Source organism: Poromitra crassiceps (assembly GCF_964638095.1).
Source record: "Poromitra crassiceps genome assembly, chromosome: 5".
NCBI lineage: Eukaryota > Metazoa > Chordata > Actinopteri > Beryciformes > Melamphaidae > Poromitra > Poromitra crassiceps.
In genome coordinates this window covers 51650327-51678132 of record NC_139642.1, presented here as the reverse complement: position 1 = coordinate 51678132, position 27806 = coordinate 51650327, and the positions used below count along the sequence as shown (strand labels likewise).

General features: G+C 45.2%; 6 protein-coding genes across 6 annotated transcripts; 5 read left to right on the top strand and 1 right to left on the bottom strand.

Annotated features, from left to right (window-relative positions):
- Nucleotides 1–2603: 2603 nt before the first annotated feature.
- LOC310776585 (paraneoplastic antigen Ma2 homolog) lies at nt 2604–3860 on the bottom strand (the record flags this gene model as incomplete). The annotated part of the gene is made up of 1 exon (XM_083636763.1): nt 2604–3860. The coding sequence occupies one exon, from the start codon at nt 3858–3860 to the stop codon at nt 2604–2606; it is 1257 nt and encodes a 418-aa protein (XP_083492889.1).
- Nucleotides 3861–5105: 1245 nt separating this feature from the next.
- Nucleotides 5106–5975, top strand: LOC310776584 (lysophosphatidic acid receptor 6-like; the record flags this gene model as incomplete). Its single annotated transcript, XM_083636762.1, has 1 exon — nt 5106–5975. One exon carries the CDS (start codon nt 5106–5108, stop codon nt 5973–5975), a length of 870 nt encoding a protein of 289 aa, XP_083492888.1.
- Nucleotides 5976–9986: 4011 nt separating this feature from the next.
- On the top strand, nt 9987–10880 carry LOC310776583 (lysophosphatidic acid receptor 6-like; the record flags this gene model as incomplete). The annotated part of the gene is made up of 1 exon (XM_083636761.1): nt 9987–10880. One exon carries the CDS (start codon nt 9987–9989, stop codon nt 10878–10880), a length of 894 nt encoding a protein of 297 aa, XP_083492887.1.
- A 1614-nt stretch (nt 10881–12494) lies between these two features.
- On the top strand, nt 12495–18739 carry LOC310776581 (uncharacterized protein; the record flags this gene model as incomplete). The annotated part of the gene is made up of 3 exons (XM_083636759.1): nt 12495–13340; nt 15633–16476; nt 18696–18739. 3 exons carry the CDS (start codon nt 12495–12497, stop codon nt 18737–18739), a joined length of 1734 nt encoding a protein of 577 aa, XP_083492885.1.
- A 2968-nt stretch (nt 18740–21707) lies between these two features.
- On the top strand, nt 21708–22547 carry LOC310776580 (lysophosphatidic acid receptor 6-like; the record flags this gene model as incomplete). The annotated part of the gene is made up of 1 exon (XM_083636758.1): nt 21708–22547. The coding sequence occupies one exon, from the start codon at nt 21708–21710 to the stop codon at nt 22545–22547; it is 840 nt and encodes a 279-aa protein (XP_083492884.1).
- Nucleotides 22548–25542: 2995 nt separating this feature from the next.
- On the top strand, nt 25543–26440 carry LOC310776579 (lysophosphatidic acid receptor 6-like; the record flags this gene model as incomplete). Its single annotated transcript, XM_083636757.1, has 1 exon — nt 25543–26440. One exon carries the CDS (start codon nt 25543–25545, stop codon nt 26431–26433), a length of 891 nt encoding a protein of 296 aa, XP_083492883.1. The 3' UTR covers nt 26434–26440.
- Between the last annotated feature and the right edge of the window lie 1366 nt (nt 26441–27806).

Genomic DNA, 27806 nt, shown 5'->3' with positions numbered 1-27806 from the left:
CTTCATTTTCTTTTAAATGTAACCCTTTTCACCATAGGCTTGTGATATGAGGAAGACTTTATGCTGTACAATAAAGCATTCATAAACCCCTTTAAACTCCAATACGAAGAAATTATGATTCTCACACTCAATCATGATGAGGCTATGTGGGGACAGTCCTGGTATTAATAACCCAATATAATGTTACTATAGAAATATGTGGTAGGTCATCCCTGCACTATCCTAGAGAAATGTATTGCCCCTCAGGAAACACAGCCTGCATGCATACCTCGCTGAACTGATGTGTTGTGCCACACAAATAATGTCTTGGACTATTTTCAATAATGAAGACTACTTAGCAGCTAACGCCCAGTTCAGGTCATATCACAGTGCATGCCGCCTTTCTTTGAGGTTGTATAACCCATTCATTGTTAGGCTCCCCCCCTTTCATTGATGCTGTCTCCTCATCCATTCACAGTTTCCCACGCTGCTTCCACTCATGTGGCAATAACCAATCAGCCCAAGCTATTCCCTTCCTGCTGATCCAATCAGCTAACCAGCGTAGTATATCAGAGTCCATGTTTTACTGTTTGCTATGTGCTGCGTATGTGCACGTAACGCTGAAGCAATTGTTTTCGCCCCACCTCCTCCCCTGACCACCACCATCGTCATGACTCCTGAAGAATTCCCTATGGGGGATTTCCTATTATATTCTTCAATGACGACACCCTCTCATCATCTCAGGAGAGCGTCATCATATCATGGAGTCATAAGCCAAAATTAATTTCTTGTATCATTAAAAGCTTGTTAAACTTTCTACTAGTCTCTCATTATTGAAACAGTGTTACTGCTGCGGTGCTGCCTTCTGGTAAACCGAGCAGGAGCAGAGCCGCTGCTGTCTGTTTTTGCTGGGATCCGCACGCGTCTCACGATGATAATAGCTGTGACTCCGAATCTCTAGATGAGCCATTGCAGAGTTAAGTGGCTGGCCCATTGCATGGCTGGGCAGTCTCTTCCCCATCTTTTGTTCTGTTTGGCATTTCTTTTGCACTTTTGAGTGTAGAGTACAGCAGGAATGACCTGGATGTTTGCACTTCCGGTTCCGACTTTTGAAGCTTTTTCTGAAAATCTCGATTTAAAAAAATTCACATTTACGCTTCAAAAGTTATAAAAGTGGTCCTCATTTGTGAAGATTATCTTTCTGAACACGCCGTTCGCCGTTTCTTAAACTTTTGTTAACCACAGATCTTATTTCAGATATTTACAGAGATTCCCATAAAAAAAATCCTATTGACTTTTAGAGAAGGAACCAGGAGGTGCAGGGACTTCTAGATAAGCCTATAAAAATACACCATCTCTGCGGTAGGTTTTTCTAACTAAAAACTTTGGTACTCTCTCTGTGGTCTTGGCATCCTTTATATTCAATCTTGCATTGAGGCTTATTTTCTTCTGAAGGATGTAATGATCCCCCTTATAATTGATCGGATTTATATAGCGCCTTTCAAGACACTCAAAGTGCTTCACATATCAGGGGAGGGAGGGGGAGGGAACTCAACTCATCCACCACCGATGTGTAGCAGCACCCACCTGGGTGATGCACGGCAGCCAGTTTGCACCAGAACGCTCAGCACACATCAGCTGTCACAGTGGAGAGTTGAGGACTAATAGAGCCAATTAAGTAAGGAGGGATGATTAGGTGGCCATGATTGAAGGAAGGCCTGTGTGGGAATTTAGCCAGGGCACCGGGGTTACACCCCTACTGTTGTGAAGAGTGCCGATGGGATCTTTAATGACCACAGAGAGTCAGGACCTCGGTTTAACGTCTCATCCGAAGGACGGCGCTCACTCACAGGACAGAGTCCCTGTCTCTGCCCTGGGGCATTGGGGAGATAATTCATCAGACCAGATTATTCATCAGACCAGAGGGGAAGAGCACCTCCTACTGGTCCTCCAACACCACTTCCAGCACCAGTCTCCCATCCAAGGAGTATCCTATAGGCCAGACCTGCTTAGCTTCCCAAGGAAAGCCAGTAATGTAATGCAGGAGCCACTGGTGTCAGGATCTGGCGTATGCTCCTTCCCGAACACCGGGGCCAAATCATGGTAAACCATGGGAACGGACGACAGATCCGGGGGAGCCGCAGCCGACACCGGTGCAGGGGAAGCCGGAGAGAGCGCGGCGACCAGGCAATTTGCATGGCAATAGGGGCTCCACGAGACCACCTTGCCCTTGCCTGGGGACCATTGGAGGAAGGGTTTGTGCAGATTTAACCAGGGGCGGCCGAGGACCACGGGAGTGTTAGGACAGTCAGTCACGTGGAAGTGAATTGTCTCCCGATGGTTCCCAGAAAAGCGGAGGTCAACTGGCATGGTTCTTTCAGTAATCTGGGCGAAGCGCTGGCCCCCGAGGGTTATGGCCTCAAGGGCGGGGGAAAGTGGGACGGTACCCACGCCCAGTCGAGAAACAGTACCGCGGTCCAAGAAGCACCCCTCCGCCCCCGAGTCGACAAAGGCTGGGAGGGCAAGTGGCCGACCCCGCCACGAGAGGGTGCAATCAAACGACGATACGGGCAGAGGGGCGCAGTCGGTCTGGCTCAGTAGCATCTGCCCAACGGCTACTGAGCCTAGTCTTTTGGTGTCTTGCGTCCTTTCGAGCGGATGGGGCAGTCCTCGACCACATGGTCCGGGAAACCACAATAATGGCAGAGGTTGTCGCGGATACGGCGTTGTCTTTCCTCAGGGGAGACGTGGTCCCTGCCCGATCGAGAGGGGGGGGCAGCGGCAAGGGCCGCGGTAGCGGAGGGGGCAGGGTGAGGAACGGCATCTGCGGCGCGGTTGGGCGTCTCTTGGCCCGGCCGAGCTCCCCCGGCCGGGATCATGGACCTGAGCCTTTCGACCTCGGCCCAAACTTGGCTCAAACTCATAACCTCAGCCTGTCCCAAGTCGACCTTCAGCCCCACATGGGCACTCTGCCCAAAGGGGTTGAGTCTCTTTCTTGTGGACTCATACTCCTCTTCCGTGCGGATCTCAGAAAACAACTGAAGGAAGGTTGGCGGCTCTACTCTTCTCTCTCTCAGGCGGAGATTAACCAACATCAAGTCAGAGGCTACTGCGCCCCTCAGCAGTTGCTCTAGCCGCACCTTATCCACACTCCCCGGCAGAAGACCACCACGCTGAACCACCTTACCCAGCGATCGTTCCAGACGCCTCAGGAAGTCGGAGAGCTTCTCGTCTGACTGTTGCTGTATCAGGCGGAACGCAAAGTACAGGTCATCTCCAGATTCCGCAGTCCCAAAGACGTGCTCAAGTGCTTCCAGGCACCTTTCAGGGCTAACTCCGGAGTCATGGGCTCGGACTGCTTTAACAACCTCCAGTGCTGCGCCTTTGAGGCTCTCCATCAGTCTCATCCTCTTCTCCTTAGGAGAGCAGTCACACTCCTCAACCATAAGGCGCGCTTGCTCGAACCAGTGCTCAAACTGTTCTTCTCCCGCCGGAGTGGGCAGTGTTCCGGAGAACAGACGTAGGCGGCGAAAACTAACATGCTCAGCAGCAGCAGCAGTAGGGGGCCTAGTCCTATCAAGCAACTCACCCAGTGCTTGCAGGATGGGTTCAGTGGGGCTAGCGGGCGGGTCTCGAGTAGGCGGTATGTTACGGGGGCCATCCACTGCCCTGCCTTGAACCATGCTGGCATTCAGCGCGGAAGTAGGGGCCGGGGCAGCAGGGAGTAACTGACGGAGGTCATCTACAGTCATGCCCTCCACCTGCAGCAGTCCTGCAAGCCTCTCTTTGAAATCGCCCCGACGCTCAGCTGCACCTAGCAGGGACACGTGCAGTGGCTCAACCAGCTGCTGCGAGGCAGGCACGGTGGGAGCAAGAGGCATTGCTGCACAGGAAACCTCCAGTGTTTGGGTTGGGGTGACTGATCGCTCAGAAGCTGGGGCAGGAGGGGCAGGGGGGGCAGGAGACTGCGGAATGACGCCCTGGGGGCCTAGCCCGTCGAGACGGGCCAGCCGGCCAGCCAGGAGGGCGTGCCGATCATCGGCTTGGGAAGCCTTGAAAGCTGCCTCCCTCTGGCCGTCGAGCACGTCCCGAAGCATGTTCGCGAAGAGCGCATGCTCCCGTCGCGTCTCCGCGAGTCGCGCGCCCAGGTCAGAAATAGTAGAAGTCCGTGCTGTTTGGAAGGTGTCGCCTGGTGGACCACCTGACGTGGCCGGCGGGGAAACTGGGGTCTCGGGAGCTTCCTCCTTGACTGGCGGGAAAACTGGGGTCTCGGGAGCTTCCTCCTTGACTGGCGGGAAAACTGGGGTCTCGGGAGCTTCCTCCTTGACTGGCGGAAGTGTGTCCGCTAGATCCGCTTTAGAGTGATTCATACTGTCAGGATCGGTGTCAGACATGGGGATCTATTCGCGGGTAGTTGGGGGCCACGGGAAACTTGGTAGGTCTTGAGAAGCTGGGGTGTTGTGGAACTTGATGGCTGGGGCTGCACAGTTCGAGGTTTGGGAACGGTCGCAGAGATTGCAGAAGTTGCTGGTTGCAGAAGTTGCAGGTTGCAGACGTTGCAGAGATTGGTATGATCCTTGATGTGAATTTATGAATCACTCGCGAGAGCCTGCCGGAACAGGCCTTTATAGATCCGAGCATGACACCACCTGTGCTATGACATCATACCGTTTGTGACATCATCAGAGACATGACATCACCTGTGCTATGACATCACTAGCGAAAGGCATGAAAGACACTTATGAACCATGACATCATCAGTGATCGATGACATCATAGTCGGAATGACGACGTCAAAGTAGGAATGATGACGTCATCCTAACAACTGGTGCTGGTAAAGCTGTCATGAATGATTATATACAGTATATATGGCCTTTATAGAACGGTGGTATCAATATGACATTTTAAAATAGTCATAACATTGATGGAAATGCCATGGTAACTTGTCACCCTAAGTCAAGTCACCCTTGTTTCCTGTTTCAAAACTTTCCGCACAACCTAAGCTCAGCCTATTAAGGCCAACCCACCCTAACCTCAGATCACATAGATAAAGTCTGGAGGACAGAGTTGCTTTGCACCATTGCCAGTCAAGCATACACAGATAGTGCTTTTCTTGTCAGCTAGACATGATTAATGATACACAGAAGGATGCAGAGGTAGACAAGATGCCCTATGCCATAGTCTTCAGCTGCATCATGGTGGTGGGTCTGCCTCTCAATGCTGTGTCACTGTGGATTCTGATACGCCGCCACAGGCTCAAATCTCCCAGTGCCGTCTTCATGATCAACCTGGCACTTTCAGACCTGCTGCTGGTGATCTCCCTGCCCTGGAGGGTCTACTTTTATGCCACAGGCAGCTGGCCCTTTGGCCTTGCGTGGTGTGTCAGCACAATAGAATTCTTCCACAGCAACCTGCGCTCCAGCTCCATCTTCATCACCTTCATCGGTGTGGACCGGCTGCTGGCAGTGGTTTACCCACTGAGATCACAGCATCTGAGATCCATCTCCAATGCCTGGAAAACCTCTGTCTTCGTTTGGATCGTTGGGTTGGTGGTGAGCATCCCAAAGAGCATCACATTTTCAAGACATTTATCAAGGTGTGATGAATCTACCTGTTTTGACATTCATCCTCCTAAGTGTCCGGCTCCGTATACACCAGTGGGGTTTTATTTTCAGTCTGCTTTAGTGTTCACCCTGCTGGCAGTCAATGTTGTGTCCACTGCTATGGTGTCTTGGACTCTCCGCCGGCATCTCAGTGACTCTGCAAGAGTCAACAACAAGGTGAATGTCATGCTGATTTTTGTCATGAACTTGATCATGTTCATCATCTGTTTCGTGCCTCTGTCACTGGCCTTTATGCTTGGCCCAAAAGAGGCAATCCTGCCAACCCTATGTCTTGCTAGTATGAACTGCTGTCTGGATCCACTGTTATATTACTTTTCTTTGGATGCCTTCTGGAAGAAAAAAGAGGATGTGGACATTGCAAGAGATGAGTGAAGACAAGGGACGTAAAGAGTTAGAATGCCATGACATCAAAATTGCCACTGTCATTGTGATTTGCTCCTTTTTCAGCCAAAGAGATTACTTGTGTGTGGAAATGTAATTGTTTATTGAATGATTTGTTCTAGCTGCAGGGTTCCCACACATTTTCTTGGATAAGATTTCAAAACTTTTCCATGACTTTTCAAGGATCCATAATAGAATTTCTATGTAATGCGAGGCAGTGTCTCTGAATCAATACCAGACATTACTCCTGTACACTGGCTAAATAGGACATAGCTCTTTATATTGGATTTACGTCAACAGCTACAGACAATACATTTGGTGTTATGTTACATTGTGGAAGGTTATCCACAGAAGATTGCAGTAACAATTAAAACTAAATTCCTTTTCTAGAACTTTCAAGGATTTTACTAATTCCATGACTTTTCCAGGCTGTGTATTTTGGCTTATTGTTCACCACTGGCTTAAGAGGTTGCAATTGACTGAAAGTATTGAGTTTATATGTATATGTATATGTATATGTATATGTATGTGTGTGTGTGTGTGTGTGTGTGTGTGTGTGTGTGTGTGTGTGTGTGTGTGTGTGTGTGTGTGTGTGTGTGTGTGTGTGTGTGTGTGTGTGTGTGTGTGTGTGTGTGTGTGTGTGTGTCTGTGTGTGTGTGTGTGTGTGTGTGTGTGTCTGTGTGTGTGTGTTTGTAGCATCTGTGTTGGTAAGCTTATTTGTTGGCAGTGTTTATTTTGCCTGGAGATATACAGAATGCATATTTGTCTTTTGCAAACAAAAAAAATCTACAAATAAAGGACAGTAGTAGTATCTTTTCGTCATTTTGTCTCTCATACACCTTCCTTCGCATTTACTGGAACCCTGAGTGTTGGGGGCTGTGCATACGCAATCACATTTCATCTTCAATTCAAAAACAGGAAGAGCAAAAATGTTTGACGCCTCTTGTTGTCAGATCAGCTACACCAACTTTTTAGCACTGACAAATAAAGAAACTGTGGTCAATATATGCCTATTTCTATGGTCATAGAATTTTCAATTTGTGTTATACTTTCCTGTTGTAATTTTGCTTCTTTTTCCCCCTCCACTTTGAAATTGTATTTAAATGTTGCCTTAATTGTACAATTTATTTACTTCATTTTATTTTAAATGTAACCCTTTTCACCATAGGCTTGTGATATGAGGAAGACTTTATGCTGTACAATAAAGCATTCATAAACCCCTTTAAACTCCAATACTAATAAATTATGATTCTCACACTCAAACATGATGAGGCTATGTGGGGACAATCCTGGTATTAATAACCCAATATAATGTTACTATAGAAATATGTGGTAGGTCATCCCTGCACTATCCTAGAGAAAGATATTGCCCCTCAGGACACACAGCCTGCATGCATACCTCGCTGAACTGATGTGTTGTGCCACACAAATAATGTCTTGGACTATTTTCAATAATGAAGTCTACTTAGCAGCTAACGCCCAGTTCAGGTCATATCACAGTGCATGCCGCCTTTCTTTGAGGTTCATTGATGCTGTCTCCTCATCCATTCACAGTTTCCCACGCTGCTTCCACTCATGTGGCAATAACCAATCAGCCCAAGCTATTCCCTTCCTGCTGATCCAATCAGCTAACCAGCGTAGTATATCAGAGTCCATGTTTTACTGTTTGCTATGTGCTGCGTATGTGCACGTAACGCTGAAGCAGTTGTTTTCGCCCCACCTCCTCCCCTGACCACCACCATCGTCATGACTCCTGAAGAATTCCCTATGGGGGATTTCCTATTATATTCTTCAATGACGACACCCTCTCATCATCTCAGGAGAGCGTCATCATATCATGGAGTCATAAGCCAAAATTAATTTCTTGTATCATTAAAGCTTGTTAAACTTTCTACTAGTCTCTCATTATTGAAACAGTGTTACTGCTGCGGTGCTGCCTTCTGGTAAACTGAGCAGGAGCAGAGCCGCTGCTGTCTGTTTTTGCTGGGAACCGCACGCGTCTCACGATGATAATAGCTGTGACTCCGAATCTCTAGATGAGCCGTTGCAGAGTTAAGTGGCTGGCCCATTGCATGGCTGGGCAGACTCTTCCCATCTTTTGTTCTGTTTGGCATTTCTTTTGCACTTTTGAGTGTAGAGTACAGCAGGAATGACCTGGATGTTTGCACTTCCGGTTCCGACTTTTGAAGCTTTTTCTGAAAATCTCGATTTAAATTTTTTTACATTTATGCTTCAAGTTATAAAAGTGGTCCTCATTTGTGAAGATTATCTTGCTAAACACGCCGTTCGCCGTTTCTTAAACTTTTGTTAACCACGGTCGGATCACTTTTAGACGAAGGAACCAGGAAGTGCAGGGACTTCTGGATAAGTCTATAAAAATACGTCATCACTGCGTTAGGATTTTCTAAATTAAAAACCATCTTCTTTGGCACTCTCTCTGTGGTCTTGGTGTCCTTTATATTCGATCTCGCGTTGAAGCTTATTTTCTGGAGGACATATTGATCCCCCTTATAATTGATTGGATTTATATAGCGCCTTTCTAGACACTCAAAGCACTTCACATATCAGGGGAGGGAGGGGGAGGGAACTCAACTCATCCACCACCGATGTGCAGCACCCACCTGGGTGATGCACGGCAGCCAGTTTGCACCAGAACGCTCACCATACATGAGCTCTCAGTGGAGAGTTGAGGACTGAATGTGCTAATTAAGTAATGAGGGATGATTAGGTGGCCATGATTGAAGGAAGGCATGTGTGGGAATAATGGATGATCATGAACATTCATAATGTGGTCTATAATCCCTTGTAATGAACATGCTTATAAAGCATATATGGCCTTTATAGAACGCTGGTATCAATATGACATTTTAAAATAGTAATAAAATTGATGGAAATGCCATGGTTGTCCATGGTTCTTCTTCTTGTTTTCTGCCTCTCAAGTAATTACAACCAAACTAGGCTGCCAATCAAAATCCCAGTATTAGAAACAAAAGTGAAACAGGAGCGGAAAATGCATGAATGTCACAGTGGAGCTCTGCTATTAAGTCAATCACCATCAACGGCACAGTGGTGTTGTCAAAAAGGCATAACAGCGACTACACGGACTCAGACGCCTGAAGAAATTCGGGCTAAGGCCAAAAATCCTCAGGGACTTCTACAGAGGCACCATTGAAAGCCTGCTGACTGGCTGCTTCACCACCTGGTACGGGAACTGCACCACCATGGACCGCAGGGCGCTAAGAAGGGTGAGGCGCGCGGCCCAGCACGTAACAGGATGTGAGCTGCCAGAACTGCAAGATTTGTACAACCAGCGGTGCCTCAGGAGGTCCATGAAGATCAAAGACACAAACCACCCCCACAACAGTCTGTTCTCCCTGCTACCCTCAGGGAGGAGATACAGGGTCCCAAGAGCACGCACAAATCGCTTGAGGGACAGTTTCTTCTCGGAGGCCACGAGACTCCTTAACATATACAAATAGTGTAGTAGCCGTACTGTACCGCACTGCAGCTGCTACCATCACGTATGACTAATGTTCAATAGTATGTTAATTAGGCATATGCTATTTGCACCTAACAGAATGTTATTATGTTTAATTATGTTTAAAGTATGTTCATGCCATTTGCACATATGTGCAGTGAATACGCCACTGTCTGTGGCGTGTCTTACTGCTTTATTGCTTGTTGCCTCTTGTTGTTTTTTTTGTTTTTTTTGCACTATGTTGTAACGGAGTCTACAGCACAAGAATTTCACATGTGATACTTGTACTACGGAGTGACAATAAAAATCTTGAATCTTGAATCTTGAATCTAAGGCACGTCACCCTTGTTTCCTGTTTCAAAACTTTCCACTGCCTAAAACACGAACACCCTAAACCTCAGCCTATTAAGGCCAACCCACCCTAACCTCAGTTTACATATATAAAGACTGGAGAGCAGAGTTGGTTTGCACCATTGCCAGTCAAGCATACACAGATACAGTAGTGCTTTTCTTGTCAGCTAGGCATGATGAACTATACACAGAAGGATGCAGAGGTAGACAAGATGCCCTATGCCATAGTCTTCAGCTGCATCATGGTGGTGGGTCTGCCTCTCAATGCTGTGTCACTGTGGATTCTGATACGCCGCCACAGGCTCAAATCTCCCAGTGCCGTCTTCATGATCAACCTGGCACTTTCAGACCTGCTGGTGGTGATCTTCCTACCCTGGAGGGTCTACTTTTATGCCACAGGCAGCTGGCCCTTGGGGATCATGGCATGTGTCTGGATCATTATGCTCTTCCGCAACAACCTGCGCTCCAGCTCCATCTTCATCACCTTCATCGGTGTGGACCGGCTGCTGGCAGTGGTTTACCCACTGAGATCACAGCATCTGAGATCCACCTCCAATGCCTGGAAAGCCTCTGCCTTCGTTTGGATCGTTGTGTTGGTAGTGAACATCCCAGAGAGCATTCATTTTTCAGGAATTTTATACAAATGCAATGCATCTTCTACCTGTTTTGACTTTCCTAAGAACTGTCAAGCATATAAAGTGGTCGCTTATTTTCAGTGTGCTTTAATGTTCACCATGCTGGCAGTCAATGTGGTGTCCACTGCTATGGTGTCTTGGACTCTCCGCAGGCATCTCAGTGACTCTGCAAGGGTCAACAACAAGGTGAATGTCATGCTGATTTTTGCCATGAACTTGATCATGTTTATCATCTCTTTCTTACCTATGTCATTGGCCCTTGTGCTTAGTAAAGATAAATATATAATCCTGCCAACCATATGTCTTGCTAGTATGAACTGCTGTCTGGATCCACTGTTATATTACTTTTCTTTGGATGCCTTCTGGAAGAAAAAAGAGGATGTAGAACTTGCAAGAGAGTTGGTGAAGACAAGGACACATGAGTTAGGATAAGATGGAATGTCACAACTTGTCTCGGCTTGAATAAAATTCAAGTGCAATGTTTTAACCCACTGTATGAGGTTCAAGATTAGCCTACAATCTGCATTCATATGATAACTTTAAAAAACATTTAAAGTTGCCAGTTTTGGATTAAAAGCAATGTTCAACAATGTATCGATTAAACAAGTGTGTCTTTTCATATGTTCATGCTTAGCTGTTTTTAAGTGCTGTATATAAGTCTGTTTCCATAAGTAACATTTGGCATCAAGTAAGACATATCAGTTTCCTGAACCTACTGGCAACACAAAAAGCGTTTTTTCTCGAGTACCGTTCATCCGATCGACTTCAAACTTGGGAAGTGCTCCCCAAGAAAGTGCACTGTCGAATTTCGAGCAATTCGACCAATCAGCACATGGCTTTCATGTATCTCATCATCCGATTGACTTCAAACTTGTGGGGTGCGCTGCGGGGGACCCAAAAGTGCCAAATTTTGGCAGGAGTTTGGTCACACACCCCAAAAAAGTCTGCCCATGGCCGTGGCGCATCGTCTCCGGAGTCTCCACCCGAGAAATGAGTGCACTCTAGTAGCATTAATAGCTTGTGGATTGATTTTTTTCTGTTGTTGCTCATCACAGTTTGTCTCAATAAATATGTCATATGTGTGATGCACACAAATAGGTCTACTTCTGGGGAAGAAAATATTGGCAGTGGGGCTTTTGGGTATTTTGCCTACATTTTTGTATGTGGATGGATTATTAATTTGCACTGCATTGCCATATGCCCAAATTCACATATTCTGTTTATGAAATACAAATGATAGGGAAATGCATCATCTTCTCGTGTGTTGATCAGAGTTGTGATTAATGGGTTGGGTGTGCCCCGAAAGATTTTCTGATTTCAAAGTGGGCCACATGCTTAACTTAGGCAATGGCTGTCATAGAGAGTCAGGGTTCGACGGCTGGGTAGGGGGAGTGGCTAGGTGTATTTTGGTGGTGAGAAGCGCATGGTAAGGAAAGGGGCGGGGCTAGGGAAAAGGGGCCGTAGCTAGGGATAGGAAGGCCAGAGAATCGAGGTTCGAGGGGTGGTAGGGGGGTGGCTAGGTGTATCTGGGTGGTGGGAGGGGGTGTGGTCATGAAAGGGTAGGGGGCTATGGAAAAGGGGCCGTACTGTAGCTAGGGATAGGAAAGTTGTAGAGAGTTGGGGTTTCGAGGGGTGGGTATTGGGAGTGGCTGGGCGGTATATATGGCCTTTATAGAACAGTGGTATCAATATGACATTTTAAAATAGTCATAACATTGATGGAAATGCCATGGTAACTTGTCCATGGTTCTTCTTCTTGTTTTCTGCCTCTCAAGTGATTACAACCAAACTAGTTTGCCAATCAAAATCCCAGTATTAGAAACAAAAATGAGACAGGAGGGAAACTAACTCATGTTACAGTGGAGCTCTGCTATTAAGTCAAGTCACCCTTGTTTCCTGTTTCAAAACTTTCCACACAACCTAAGCTCAGGCTATTAAGGCCAACCCACCCTCACATAGATAAAGTCTGGAGGACAGAGTTGCTTTGCACCATTGCCAGTCAAGCATACACAGATACAGTAGTGCTTTTCTTGTCAGCTAGACACGATGAACGATACACAGAAGGATGACAGGATGCCCTATGCTATAGTCTTCAGCTGCATCATGGTGGTGGGTCTGCCTCTCAATGCTGTGTCACTGTGGATTCTGATACGCCGCCACAGCCTCAAATCTCCCAGTGCCGTCTTCATGATCAACCTGGCACTTTCAGACCTGCTGCTGGTGATCTCCCTGCCCTGGAGGGTCTACTTCTATGCCACAGGCAGCTGGCCCCTTGGTATTACGGTGTGTGTCAGGATCATTATGCTCTTCCACAACAACACCCGCTCCAGCATCATCTTCATCACCTTCATCGGTGTGGACCGGCGGCTGGCAGTGGTTTACCCGCTGAGATCACAGCATCTGAGATCCATCTCCAATGCCTGGAAAGCCTCTGCCTTCATTTGGATCGTTGTGTTGGTAGTGAACATCCCAGAGAGCATCAACTTTTCAAGAATTTTGTCCAACTGCAATGTATCTTCTACCTGTTTTGACTTTCCTAACTGTCAACCATATGACGAGGTCGGTTATTTTCAGTCTGCTTTAGTGTTCACCATGCTGGCAGTCAATGTTGTGTCCACTGCTATGGTGTCTTGGACTCTCCGCAGGCATCTCAGTGACTCTGCAAGGGTCAACAACAAGGTGAATGTCATGCTGATTTTTGTCATGAACTTGATCATGTTTATCATCTGTTTCTCACCTATGTCATTCGCCCTTATGCTTCGCCTACATGAGGCAATCCTGCCAACCATATGTCTTGCTAGTATGAACTGCTGTCTGGATCCACTGTTATATTACTTTTCTTTGGATGCCTTCTGGAAGAAAAAAGAAGATGTGGAACTTGCAAGAGAGTTGGTGAAGACAAGGACACATGAGTTAGGATAAGACAACTCGACTTGAATAAAATTCAAGTGCAATGTGAACCCACTTTATGAGGTTCAAGATTAGCCTACAATCTGCATTCATATGATAACTTAAAAAAAAACATTTAAAGTTGCCAGTTTTGGATTAAAAGCAATGTTCAACAATGTATCGATTAAACAAGTGTGTCTTTTCATATGTTCATGCTTAGCTGTTTTTAAGTGCTGTATATAAGTCTGTTTCCATAAGTAACATTTGGCATCAAGTAAGACATATCAGTTTCCTGAACCTACTGGCAACACAAAAAGCGGTTTATCTCGAGAACCGTTCATCTGATCGACTTCAAACTTGGGGAGTGCTCCCCAAGAAAGTGCAGTGTCGAATTTTGCGCAATTCGACCAATCAGCACATGGCTTTCATGTATCTCATGATCCGATTGACTTCAAACTTGTGGGGTGCGCTGCTGGGGACCCAAAAGTGCCAAATTTTGGCAGGAGTTTGGTCACACACCCCAAAAAAGTGTGCCCATGGCCGTGGCGCATCGTCTCCAGAGTCTCCACCCGAGAAATGAGTGCACTCTAGTAGCATTAATAGCTTGTGGATTGATTTTTTTCTGTTGTTGCTCATCACAGTTTGTCTCAATAAATATCTCATATGTGTGATGCACACAAATAGGCCTACTTCTGGGGAAGAAAATATTGGCAGTGGGGCTTTTGGGTATTTTGCCTACATTTTTGTATGTGGATGGATTATTAATTTGCACTGCATTGCCATATGCCCAAATTCACTTATTCTGTTTATGAAATACAAATGATAGGGAAATGCATCATCTTCTCGTGTGTTGATCAGAGTTGTGATTAATGGGTTGGGTGTGCCCCGAAAGATTTTCTGATTTCAAAGTGGGCCACATGCTTAACTTAGGCAATGGCTGTCATAGAGAGTCAGGGTTCGACGGCTGGGTAGGGGGAGTGGCTAGGTGTATTTTGGTGGTGAGAAGCGGCATGGTAAGGAAAGGGGCGGGGCTAGGGAAAAGGGGCCGTAGCTAGGGATAGGAAGGCCAGAGAATCGAGGTTCGAGGGGTGGTAGGGGGGTGGCTAGGTGTATCTGGGTGGTGGGAGGGGGTGTGGTCATGAAAGGGTAGAGGGCTATGGAAAAGGGGCCGTACTGTAGCTAGGGATAGGAAAGTTGTAGAGAGTTGGGGTTTCGAGGGGTGGGTATTGGGAGTGGCTGGGCGGTATTTATGGCCTTTATAGAACAGTGGTATCAATATGGCATTTTAAAATAGTCATAACATTGATGGAAATGCCATGGTAACTTGTCCATGGTTCTTCTTCTTGTTTTCTGCCTCTCAAGTAATTACAACCAAACTAGGCTGCCAATCAAAATCCCAGTATTAGAAACAAAAATGAGACAGGAGGTAAACGAACTCATGAATGTCACAGTGGAGCTCTGCTAAACCCCTTCTAAAGCCATCTATTTCTGAAGAAAATGGTGAAAACGACATACCCAAACTAAAATGCTTACTGTGGCTGAACCGCTAGGGTTACAGACAACTGCCTGACCTTTTCTGAAAGGTAAGACTTTGAAGTTTCTGTTCCAAGTGTCAGAATGACTCTATGTGTTACTGACCCTGAGTAACACCAGCTCAAACACAGTGGTTGATTCTCGCCTAGAATAAAAAACACTTTTAGAGTGTAAACAGTTACCTGTGGTTGTTGTATTTATGGCTAGAAACCCAATGGAGACATAGCCACAGGCCTTACCACATCCCAACTCAAAGAAGATGAAAAAATACCAAAACATGAGTATTTGGCAGTGGTTTTTGTAGGGAGATACCTAGGCGGATTTCCAAAAAGCCATTATAAAAAGTCATTTGAAAAAGCCAAATAATCTGAAATGTTGTCTTTGTCTTTGTACAAAGACAGCTATAACTTCTGCTGTGTTGATCTGATCTGAAAAAGGAAGACATGGTTCGATGCGCAAGATTCAGCCGGTTAATTTGGTATGTAGCATGAACAGCATTGTTCAGAATTAACTACCTAATTAATCACATAAATGACAAATAAACAGCAAAAAATCAGAAACGTAACGCCGGCGTTACGGTGCCATGCAAGAGGTTTTAAGTCAAGTCACCCTTGTTTCCTGTTTCAAAACTTTCCACACAACCTAAACTCAGGCTATTAAGGCCAACCCACCCTCACCTCAGATCCTAGATAAAGTCTGGAGGACAGAGTTGCTTTGCACCATTGCCAGTCAAGCATACACAGATAGTGCTTTTCTTGTCAGCTAGACACGATGAACGATACACAGAAGGATGCAGAGGTAGACAAGATGCCCTATGCCATATTCTTCAGCTGCATCATGGTGGTGGGTCTGCCTCTCAATGCTGTGTCACTGTGGATTCTGATACGCCGCCACAGGCTCAAATCTCCCAGTGCCGTCTTCATGATCAACCTGCCCTGGAGCGTCTACTTCTATGCCACAGGCAGCTGGCCCTTTGGCATTGCGGAGTGTGTCATCACCATAGCATTCTTCCACAGCAACCTGCGCGCCAGCGCCACCTTCATCACCTTCATCGGTGTGGACCGGCTGCTGGCAGTGGTTTACCCGCTGAGATCACAGCATCTGAGATCCACCTCCAATGCCTGGAAAGCCTCTGCCTTCGTTTGGATCGTTGGGTTGGTAGTGAACATCCCAGAGAGCATCAAATTTTCAAGACATTTATCAAGGTGTGATGTATCTACCTGTTTTGACGTTCATCCTCCTAAGTGTCCGACCTCGTATACACCAGTGGGGTTTTATTTTCAGTCTGCTTTAGTGTTCACCCTGCTGGCAGTCAATGTTGTGTCCACTGCTATGGTGTCTTGGACTCTCCGCCGGCATCTCAGTGACTCTGCAAGAGTCAACAACAAGGTGAATGTTATGCTGATTTTTGTCATGAACTTGATCATGTTCATCATCTGTTTTGTGCCTCTGTCACTGGCCCTTTTTGCTTTTCCCCGAGAAGCCTACAGTCCAACCATATCTCTTGCTAGTATGAACTGCTGTCTGGATCCACTGTTATATTACTTTTCTTTGGATGCCTTCTGGAAGAAAAAAGAGGATGTGGACATTGCAAGAGATGAGGGACGTAAAGAGTTAGAATGCCATGACATCAAAATCGCCACTGTCATTGTGATTTTTTCAGCCAAAGAGATTACTTGTGTGTGGAAATTAAATGGTTTATTGAATGATTTGTTCTAGCTGCAGGGTTCCCACACATTTTCTTGGATAAGATTTCAAAACTTTTCCATGACTTTTCAAGGATCCATAATATAATTTCTATGTAATGTGAGGCAGTGACTCTGAATCAATACCAGACATTATTACTCATGTACACTGGCTAAATGGGACATAGCTCTTTATATTGGATATACGTCAACAGCTACAGACAATACATTTGCTGTTATGTTACATTGTGGAAGGTTATCCACAGAAGATTGCAGTAACAATTAAAACTAAATTCCTTTTCTAGAACTTTCAAGGATTTTACTAATTCCATTACTTTTCCAGGCTGTGTATTTTGGCTTATTGTTCACCACTGGCTTAAGAGGTTGCAATTGACTGAAATTATTGAGTTTATATGTATATGTATATGTATGTATATGTAATGTATATGTATATGTATATGTACAGTATATGTATGTATACAGTATGTATGCGTGTGTGTGTGTGTGTGTGTGTGTGTGTGTGTGTGTGTGTGTGTGTGTGTGTGTGTGTGTGTGTGTGTGTGTGTGTGTGTGTGTGTGTGTGTGTGTGTGTGTGTGTGTGTGTGTGTGTGGGTCTGTGTGTGTGTGTCTGTGTGTGTGTTTGTAGCATCTGTGTTGGTAAGCTTATTTGTTGGCAGTGTTTATTTTGCCTGGAGATATACAGAATGCATATTTGTCTTTTGCAAACAAAAAATTTCTACAAATAAAGGACAGTAGTAGTATCTTTTCATCATTTTGTCTCTCATACACCTTCCTTCGCATTTACTGGCACCCTGAGTGTTGGGGACTGTGTATACGCAATCACATTTCATCTTCAATTCAAAAACAGGAAGAGCAAAAATGTTTGACGTCTCTTGTTGTCAGATCAGCTACACCAACTTTTTAGCACTGACAAATAAAGAAACTGTGGTCAATATATGCCTATATTTCTATGGTCATAGAATTTTCAATTTGTGTTATACTTTCCTGTCGTAATTTTGCTTCTTTTTCGCCCTCCACTTTGAAATTGTATTTAAATGTTGCCTTAATTGTACAATTTATTTACTTCATTTTCTTTTAAATGTAACCCTTTTCACCATAGGCTTGTGATATGAGGAAGACTTTATGCTGTACAATAAAGCATTCATAAACCCCTTTAAACTCCAATACGAAGAAATTATGATTCCCACACTCAAACATGATGAGGCTATGTGGGGACAGTCCTGGTATTAATAACCCAATATAATGTTACTATAGAAATATGTGGTAGGTCATCCCTGCACTATCCTAGAGAAATGTATTGCCCCTCAGGAAACACAGCCTGCATGCATACCTCGCTGAACTGATGTGTTGTGCCACACAAATAATGTCTTGGACTATTTTCAATAATGAAGACTACTTAGCAGCTAACGCCCAGTTCAGGTCATATCACAGTGCATGCTCCCTTTCTTTGAGGTTGTATAACCCATTCATTGTTAGGCTCCCGCTCCCCCCCTTTCATTGATGCTGTCTCCTCATCCATTCACAGTTTCCCACGCTGCTTCCACTCCACTCATGTGGCAATAACCAATCAGCCCAAGCTATTCCCTTCCTGCTGATCCAATCAGCTAACCAGCGTAGTATATCAGAGTCCATGTTTTACTGTTTGCTATGTGCTGCGTATGTGCACGTAACGCTGAAGCAGTTGTTTTCGCCCCACCTCCTCCCCTGACCACCACCATCGTCATGACTCCTGAAGAATTCCCTAAGGGGGATTTCCTATTATATTCTTCAATGACGACACCCTCTCATCATCTCAGGAGAGCGTCATCATATCATGGACTGGAGTCATAAGCCAAAATTAATTTCTTGTATCATTAAAGCTTGTTAAACTTTCTACTAGTCTCTCATTATTGAAACAGTGTTACTGCTGCGGTGCTGCCTTCTGGTAAACCGAGCAGGAGCAGAGCCGCTGCTGTCTGTTTTTGCTGGGATCCGCACGCGTCTCACGATGATAATAGCTGTGACTCCGAATCTCTAGATGAGCCGTTGCAGAGTTAAGTGGCTGGTCCATTGCATGGCTGGGCAGACTCTTCCCCATCTTTTGTTCTGTTTGGCATTTCTTTTGCACTTTTGAGTGTAGAGTACAGCAGGAATGACCTGGACGTTTGCACTTCCGGTTCCTGACTTTTGAAGCGTTTTCTGAAAATCTCGATTAAAAAAAAATCACATTTACGCTTGAAGTTATAAAAGTGGTCCTCATTTGTTTGTTTCTCAAACCTTTGTTAACCACGGTCGCATCACTTTTAGACGAAGGAACCAGGAAGTGCAGGCACTTCTGGATAAGTCTATAAAAATACGTCATCACTGCGTTAGGATTTTCTAAATTAAAAACCATCTTCTTTGGCACTCTCTCTGGGGTCTTGGTGTCCTTTATATTCGATCTCGCGTTGAAGCTTATTTTCTGGCGGACATATTGATCCCCCTTATAATTGATTGGATTTATATAGCGCCTTTCTAGACACTCAAAGCGCTTCACATATCAGGGGAGGGAAGGGGGGGAAGAACTCAACTCATCCACCACCGATGTGCAGCACCCACCTGGGTGATGCACGGCAGCCAGTTTGCACCAGAACGCTCACCACACATGAGCTCTCACAGTGGAGAGTTGAGGACTGAATGTGCTAATTAAGTAATGAGGGATGATTAGGTGGCCATGATTGAAGGAAGGCATGTGTGGGAATAATGGATGATTATGAACATTCATAATGTGGTCTATAATCCCTTGTAATGAACATGCTTATAAAGCATATATGGCCTTTATAGAACGCTGGTATCAATATGACATTTTAAAATAGTAATAAAATTGATAGAAATGCCATGGTAACTTGTCCATGGTTCTTCTTCTTGTTTTCTGCCTCTCAAGTAATTACAACCAAACTAGGCTGCCAATCAAAATCCCAGTATTAGAAACAAAAGTGAAACAGGAGCGGAAAATGCATGAATGTCACAGTGGAGCTCTGCTATTAAGCCAATCACCATCAACGGCACAGTGGTGGAAAGGGTGGACAGCTTCAAGTACCTGGGAGTCAATATCCACCAGGACCTGACATGGGCCAACCACACCGCCACTGTTGTCAAAAAGGCCCAACAGTGACTACACGGACTCAGACGCCTGAAGAAATTCGGGCTAAGGCCAAAAATCCTCAGGGACTTCTACAGAGGCACCATTGAAAGCCTGCTGACTGGCTGCTTCACCACCTGGTACGGGAACTGCACCACCATGGACCGCAGGGCGCTAAGAAGGGTGAGGCGCGCGGCCCAGCACGTAACAGGATGTGAGCTGCCAGAACTGCAAGATCTGTACAACCAGCGGTGCCTCAGGAGGTCCATGAAGATCATCAAAGACACAAACCACCCCCCGCAGAACCACCTGCAGCTCAATGTTTCAAAGACAAAGGAGCTGGTGGTGGACCTGAGCAGGGTCAAGGCTTCGGTGACCCCTGTTTCAATCCACGGGGTCAGTGTTGACATAGTGGAGGATTACAAGTACCTTGGAGTGTACATTGACAACAAACTGGACTGGGCTAAGAACTCTGATGCACTCTACAAGAAGGGGCAAAGCCGTCTCTACTTTCTGAGAAGACTGAGGTCCTTCAACGTCTGCCGGACCATGCTGAGGATGTTCTATGAGTCGGTAGTGGCTAGTGCCTTCCTCTATGCTATTGTGTGCTGGGGCAGCAGGCTGAAGGCAGCGGATGCCAACAGACTTAACAAACTGATCCGTAAGGCCAGGGACATTGTGGGGCTGGACCTGGGCTCTCTGACTGCGGTGTCAGTGAAGAGAACGTTATCCAGGCTACGCTCCATCATGACAATGACTCGCACCCACTCCATGGCGTGTTAGTCAAACACAGGAGTACATTCAGTGAGAGACTGATTCCACCTAGATGCAACATGGAGAGGCACAAGAAATCATTCCTGCCTGTGGCCATCGGCCTATTTAATGCCTCTCTTAAAAGAGCACCTCGGAGACGCTCAGTCTCCCTGAGATTGAGCCAGCCGATAGGCTAACTGGAAAAGTGTCTGGCTGAGCCACGTTTAACGTATAGGGCAAGCCGAATAATAATACAGGTTCAGTGTGCAATAAAGATAGGCTAACTGGAAAATGTGCCTGGCTGAGCCACGTGTAACGTATGGGGCAAGCCGAATAATATAAGTTCAGTGTGCAATAAAGTCAATTGACACGTAAGGTATACTTACTCTACGTATTTGCTTACTTAGACGTACTCCACTATTTTGCTCCTATCGCATTAATACTGGTTAATGTTTATACTGTTTATACTGTTTATACTGTTTATTCCTGCTATGTTGTGTTTTATTCTGCTTATTTTACTACTGCACTACTACTGTGTATTTATTTTAGGCTATGTGTGTTTTGTGAACGAGCAACTGTGACTTGTCCCAATTTCCCCCCGGGGATTATTAAAGTCTTTCTGATTCTGATTCTGACAACAGTCTGTTCTCCGTGCTACCCTCAGGGAGGAGATACAGGGTCCCAAGAGCACGCACAAATCGCTTGAGGGACAGTTTCTTCTCGGAGGCCACGAGACTCCTTAACATATACAAATAGTGTAGTAGCCGTACTGTACTGCACTGCAGCTGCTACCATCACGTATGACTAATGTTCAATAGTAGTATTAGGCATATGCTATTTGCACCTAACAGAATGTTATTATGTTTAATTATGTTTAAAGTATGTTCATGCCATTTGCACATGCAGTGAATACACCACTGTCTGTAGCGTGTCTTATTGCTTTATTGCTTGTTGCCTCTTGTTTTGTTTTTTTTGTTTTTTTTTGCACTATGTTGTAACGGAGTCTACAGCACAAGAATTTCACACGTGATACTTGTACTACGGAGCGACAATAAAAATCTTGAATCTTGAATCTTGAATCTAAGGCACGTCACCCTTGTTTCCTGTTTCAAAACTTTCCACTGCTTAAAACACAAACACCCTAAACCTCAGCCTGTTAAGGCCAACCCACCCTAACCTCAGTTTACATATATAAAGACTGGAGAGCAGAGTTGGTTTGCACCATTGCCAGTCAAGCATACACAGATACAGTAGTGCTTTTCTTGTCAGCTAGACACGATGAATGATACACAGGAGGATGCAGAGGTAGACAAGATGCCCTATGCCATAGTCTTCAGCTGCATCATGGTGGTGGGTCTGCCTCTCAATGCTGTGTCACTGTGGATTCTGATACGCCGCCACAGGCTCAAATCTCCCAGTGCCGTCTTCATGATCAACCTGGCACTTTCAGACCTGCTGCTGGTGATCTCCCTGCCCTGGAGGGTCTACTTCTATGCCACAGGCAGCTGGCCCCTTGGTATTACGGCGTGTGTCTGGATCATAGTTGTCTTCCACAACAACATCCGCTCCAGCTCCATCTTCATCACCTTCATCGGTGTGGACCGGCTGCTGGCAGTGGTTTACCCGCTGAGATCACAGCATCTGAGATCCACCTCCAATGCCTGGAAAGCCTCTGCCTTTGTTTGGATCCTTGGGGTCGTAATAAACATCCCAGAAAGCATCAACTATTCAAGACAGTTATCCAGGTGCAATGTATCTACCTGTTTTGGCGTTCTTCCTCCTAACTGTCGGTATATACCAGATGTACTTTATTTTGAGTGTGTTTTAGTGTTCACCATGCTGGCAGTCAATGTTGTGTCCACTGCTATGGTGTCTTGGACTCTCCGCAGGCATCTCAGTGACTCTGCAAGGGTCAACAACAAGGTGAATGTGATGTGGATTTTTGTCATGAACTTGATCATGTTCATCATCTGTTTCTCACCTATGTCATTGGCCGTTTTGCTGAGCTCTTTAGGGAAGAAGTTAATCATGCCAACCATATGTCTTGCTAGCATGAACTGCTGTCTGGATCCACTGTTATATTACTTTTCTTTGGATGCCTTCTGGAAGAAAAAATAGGAAGTGGACATTGCAAGAGAGTGGGTGAAGAGTGGACAAGGGACAAGAGACGTAAAGAGTTAGGACATGACATCAAATGTGTGTGCGTGTGTGTGTGTGTGTGTGTGTGTGTGTGTGTGCGTGTGTGTGTGTGTGTGTGTGTGTGTGTGTGTGTGTGTGTGTGTGTGTGTGCGCGTGTGCGCGCGTGTGTGTGACCTGATTTGCTTGTAGCATCCGTGTTGCTAAGCTTATTTGTTGGCAGTGTTTATTTTGCCTGGAGATATACAGAATGCATTTATCTTTTGCAAACAAACATTTGCTACAAATAAAGAACAGTATTTTTTCTTTTTTTCCATTTTGTCTCTGATACACTTTATTATTGGAACCCTGAGTGCTTGGGGGCTGTGTATACGCAATCACATTTAATCTTAATTTTTTCCTTGAACAGGAAGAGCAAAAATGTTTGACGCCTCCTCGTCAGATAAGCTGCCCCAACTTTTTAGCACTGAAAAATAAAGAAACTGTGGTCAATATATGCCTAAATGTCTACGTTCATTGAAAATGATGAATAGACTCTAATGCAATTCAAGTGCAGTGTGAACCCACAGTAGGAGGTTGAAGAGACAGTATACTAGCTTTGGATTAAAAGTAGGGCTGCACGATATTGCAATTGCGATATGTCATACGATTTTAGTGGGAATGTAAATTTTTCTGTCTTTTTCACACAAAAATAAAATAAAAATGTGAAGTGATTTTTACTGGGGTCTGTACCAAACAAGCATGTTCCCTCACGTCTGGAGAATATGATTTGTAGGCCAGGAATGGCAGTCATGGCAGGCTTATGAGCTTGGAGGTTGCCTGTGTGCAGTCTGTTCCTGATGGTCTGATCAGAGAGCCGTCTGTCACAACTTCTGCAAACCTTGCCTGCAAATCTCTGGAAGACAGCCTCCAGTTCCTCAGTGCTGTAAAGGTGATGAACCGGTCTTCGTGGGGTGTTGTATTTTGGGGACGCCCACTTGGCCTTGAGTTTGGAGATGGCACCATGGCAACAATAGAGTCAATACCAACAGGAGAATACACTGTTTGACATTGGCAGGCAGATTTCCTGCATTTCACTTGGGACTGACCAACATAATCAGCTGTGCTGCTCATCCCATAAATTCATGATTCATACAAATGGGAAGTAGGGTGACCAGATGTGCCACTTTGTGTTGACTGCACAGCTTCTTATTTCATAACTGTATTTACTTAATTTTAAATGTAACCCTTTTCACCATAGGCTAGGCTCATGATATGAGGAACACTTTATGCTATACAATAAAGCATTAATAAACCAATTTAAACTCCAATACTTGGTAAAATGGTGAAAGAGCAATTTCTGTGTGGGGACAATCCTGGTATTAATAACCCAATATAATGTTACTATAGAAATATGCAAGCTCTTAAGCTTGATACTTCTTGGAATCTGAAGTTCTAAACATCTGTTGTCATGGTTACTTGAGGTAATCTGGCCAATGGTGATGCTTGTTGACTTCTTGGCCAATGGGAGGTCAGAAAACTTTTCGGGCAGATGCGCCATGTTGGACTTGGAAGAGAGAAAAACAGGCGAGAAATAGCAAAAAGCACAAAGTCTACACATGTCCTCACGGGCCATGTAGCGTTCACTAAGCGTTTGGTATAGTATTACTGCTGTATGTGTATGGGTGTATATAGTCATACACGTGTGTGTGTGTGTGTGTGTGTGTGTGTGTGTGTGTGTGTGTGTGTGTGTGTGTGTGTGTGTGTGTGTGTGTGTGTGTGTGTGTGTGTGTGTGTGTGTAGGTGTGTGTGTGTGTGTGTGTGTGTGTGTGTGTATGTGGACATAAAGATAGATTTTCTACTAATTGTTCTATGCATTACATGTTGCTTAGGTCACATGTGTTTTTACTCCTGTGACTGCATCATGTGACTGCATCATGTGACTGCAGCATGTGTGTATTGAAGATGGCGTGGTGCTTTGTCACTTTTCTCTGATGAAGAGCAGTGTGACTCTGGTGCAATAAATAATTGAAAGCCTGCTGACTGGCTGCTTCACCACCTGGTACGGGAACTGTACCACCATGGACCGCAGGGCGATACGGAGAGTGAGACGCGCGGCCCAGCACGTAACAGGATGTGAGCTGCCAGAACTGCAGGAACTGTATAAACAGCGGTGCCTCAGGAGGTCCCTGAAGATCATCAAAGACACAAACCATCCCCACAACAGCCTGGTCTCCCTGTTACCCTCAGGGAGAAGATACAGGGTCCCAAAAGCACACACAAATCGCTTGAGGGACAGTTTCTTCCCACAGGCCATGAGACTACTTAACATACTGTACACAAATAGTGTAGTAGCTGTACTGTACCGCACTGTAGATGCTACCATTATGTATGTCTAATGTTTAATTGTATGTTTAATTAGGTATATCTATTTGCACCTGTACGTCAAATACGTCGAATTCAAAATGTTTAAGTACGTCCAAGTATGCACATGACATGTGCACCTATGTGCAGTGAATATGCCACTGTCTCTGACTTGTATCACTCTACTGCCTTATTGCTTGTTGTGTCTTTTGTTGTTTTTCCACTCATGTGCCCTGTTATATTTGTACTATGTTGTAAACGGAGTTCACAGCACAAGAATTTCACACGTGATACTTGTACTACGGAGTGACAATAAAAATCTTGAATCTTGAATCTTGAATCTTGAATAAGGGAACATTGGAGCCCTGCACTGTGTGAGCGGTTAGATTCACTCTTTCGTGGTCTGTTCACTTTGGGCTCAGCACCTGCCCTTTTTGGGTGGGATGTGGGTGCAACCCTTCCTGAGTCAAGACATTCTTGTTTCCTGTTTCAAAACTTTCCACTGCTTAAAATGCCAACAACCTATCCTCAGTTCACATAGATTATAAAGACTGCGGGCGTGAACTGCTTGTGTCGTTTGTATCATATGCCATCACGCATACACAGATAGTGCTTTTCTTGTCAGCTAGACACGATGAACGATACACAGAAGGATGCAGAGGTAGACAAGATGCCCTATGCTATAGTCTTCAGCTGCATCATGGTGGTGGGTCTGCCTCTCAATGCTGTGTCACTGTGGATTCTGATACGCCGCCACAGGCTCAAATCTCCCAGTGCCGTCTTCATGATCAACCTGGCACTTTCAGACCTGCTGCTGGTGATCTTCCTGCCCTGGAGGGTCTACTTCAATGCCACAGGCAGCTGGCCCTTTGGCATCATGGCATGTGTCTGGATCACTGTGCTCTTCCGCGACAACTTCCGCTCCAGCATCATCTTCATCACCTTCATCGGTGTGGACCGGCTGCTGGCAGTGGTTTACCCGCTGAGATCACAGCATCTGAGATCCATCTCCAATGCCTGGAAAGCCTCTGCCTTCGTTTGGATCGTTGTGTTGGTAGTGAACATCCCAGAGAGCATTCATTTTTCAGGAATTTTATACAAATGCAATGCATCTTCTACCTGTTTTGACTTTCCTGAGAACTGTCAACCATATAAAGCGGGCGGTTATTTTCAGTCTACTTTAGTGTTCACCATGCTGGCAGTCAATGTTGTGTCCACTGCTATGGTGTCTTGGACTCTCCGCAGGCATCTCAGTGACTCTGCAAGGGTCAACAACAAGGTGAATGTTATGCTGATTTTTGCCATGAACTTAATCATGTTCATCATCTCTTTCTTACCTATGTCATTGGCCCTTGTGCTTAGTAACGATAAATATATAAGACTGCCAACCATATGTCTTGCTTGTATGAACTGCTGTCTGGATCCACTGTTATATTACTTTTCTTTGGATGCCTTCTGGAAGAAAAAAGAGGATGTAGAACTTGCAAGAGAGTTGGTGAAGACAAGGACACATGAGTTAGGATAAGATGGGATGTCACAACTTGTCTCGGCTTGAATAAAATTCAAGTGCAATGTTAACCCACTGTATGAGGTTCAAGATTAGCCTACAATCTGCATTCATATGATAACTTAAAAAAAAACATTTAAAGTTGCCAGTTTTGGATTAAAAGCAATGTTCAACAATGTATCGATTAAACAAGTGTGTCTTTTCATATGTTCATGCTTAGCTGTTTTTAAGTGCTGTATAAAAGTCTGTTTTCATAAGTAACATTTGGCACCAAGTAAGACATATCAGTTTCCTGAACCTACTGGCAACACAAAAAGCGTTTTTTCTCGAGAACCGTTCATCCGATCGACTTCAAACTTGGGGAGTGCTCCCCAAGAAAGTGCCGTGTCGAATTTTGCGCAATTCGACCAATCAGCACATGGCTTTCATGTATCTCATCATCCGATTGACTTCAAACTTGTGGGGTGCGCTGCTGGGGACCCAAAAGTGCCAAATTTTGGCAGGAGTTTGGTCACACACCCCAAAAAAGTGTGCCCATGGCCGTGGCGCATCGTCTCCAGAGTCTCCACCCGAGAAATGAGTGCACTCTAGTAGCATTAATAGCTTGTGGATTGATTTTTTTCTGTTGTTGCTCATCACAGTTTGTCTCAATAAATATGTCATATGTGTGATGCACACAAATAGGCCTACTTCTGGGAGAAGAAAATGTTGGCAGTCAGGCTTTTGGGTATTTTGTCTAAATTTTTGTATGTGGATGTATTATTAATTTGCACTGCATTGCCATATGCCTAAATTCACATATTCTGTTTATGAAATACAAATGAAATACAAATGCATAAGCTTCTTGTGTGTTGATCAGAGTTGTGATTAATGGGTTGGGTGTGCCCCGAAAGATTTTCTGATTTCAAAGTGGGCCACATGCTTAAGTTAGGCAATGGCTGTCATAGAGAGTCAGAGTTTGACGGCTGGGTAGGGGGAGTGGCTAGGTGTATTTTGGTGGTGAGAAGCGGCATGGTAAGGAAAGGGGCGGGGCTAGGGAAAAGGGGCCGTAGCAAGGGATAGGAAGGTCATAGCCTGGATGGAAAAACCTCACTGCAGCACATGCCACCGCAAGATGGGGGCGGGTCTTCTCTGTCTTCCTGCCTCAGTAACGCATACCAGGTTCTCTCCTGTCTGAGAGAGCCTGGTGACGCAAGGTTAGGAAGGTCATAGAGAGTCGAGGTTCGAGGGGTGGTAGCTAGGGATAGAGACAGTCCGCATGTCTGGGAACGCATGAACTATTTGTAATTAGACATGAACACCAATGTAATTACACAGTAATTACATTGTTGTTCACTGTTCACGTCTAGTAATTACAAATAGTTCATATGTAGTTACATGGTACCGGATCT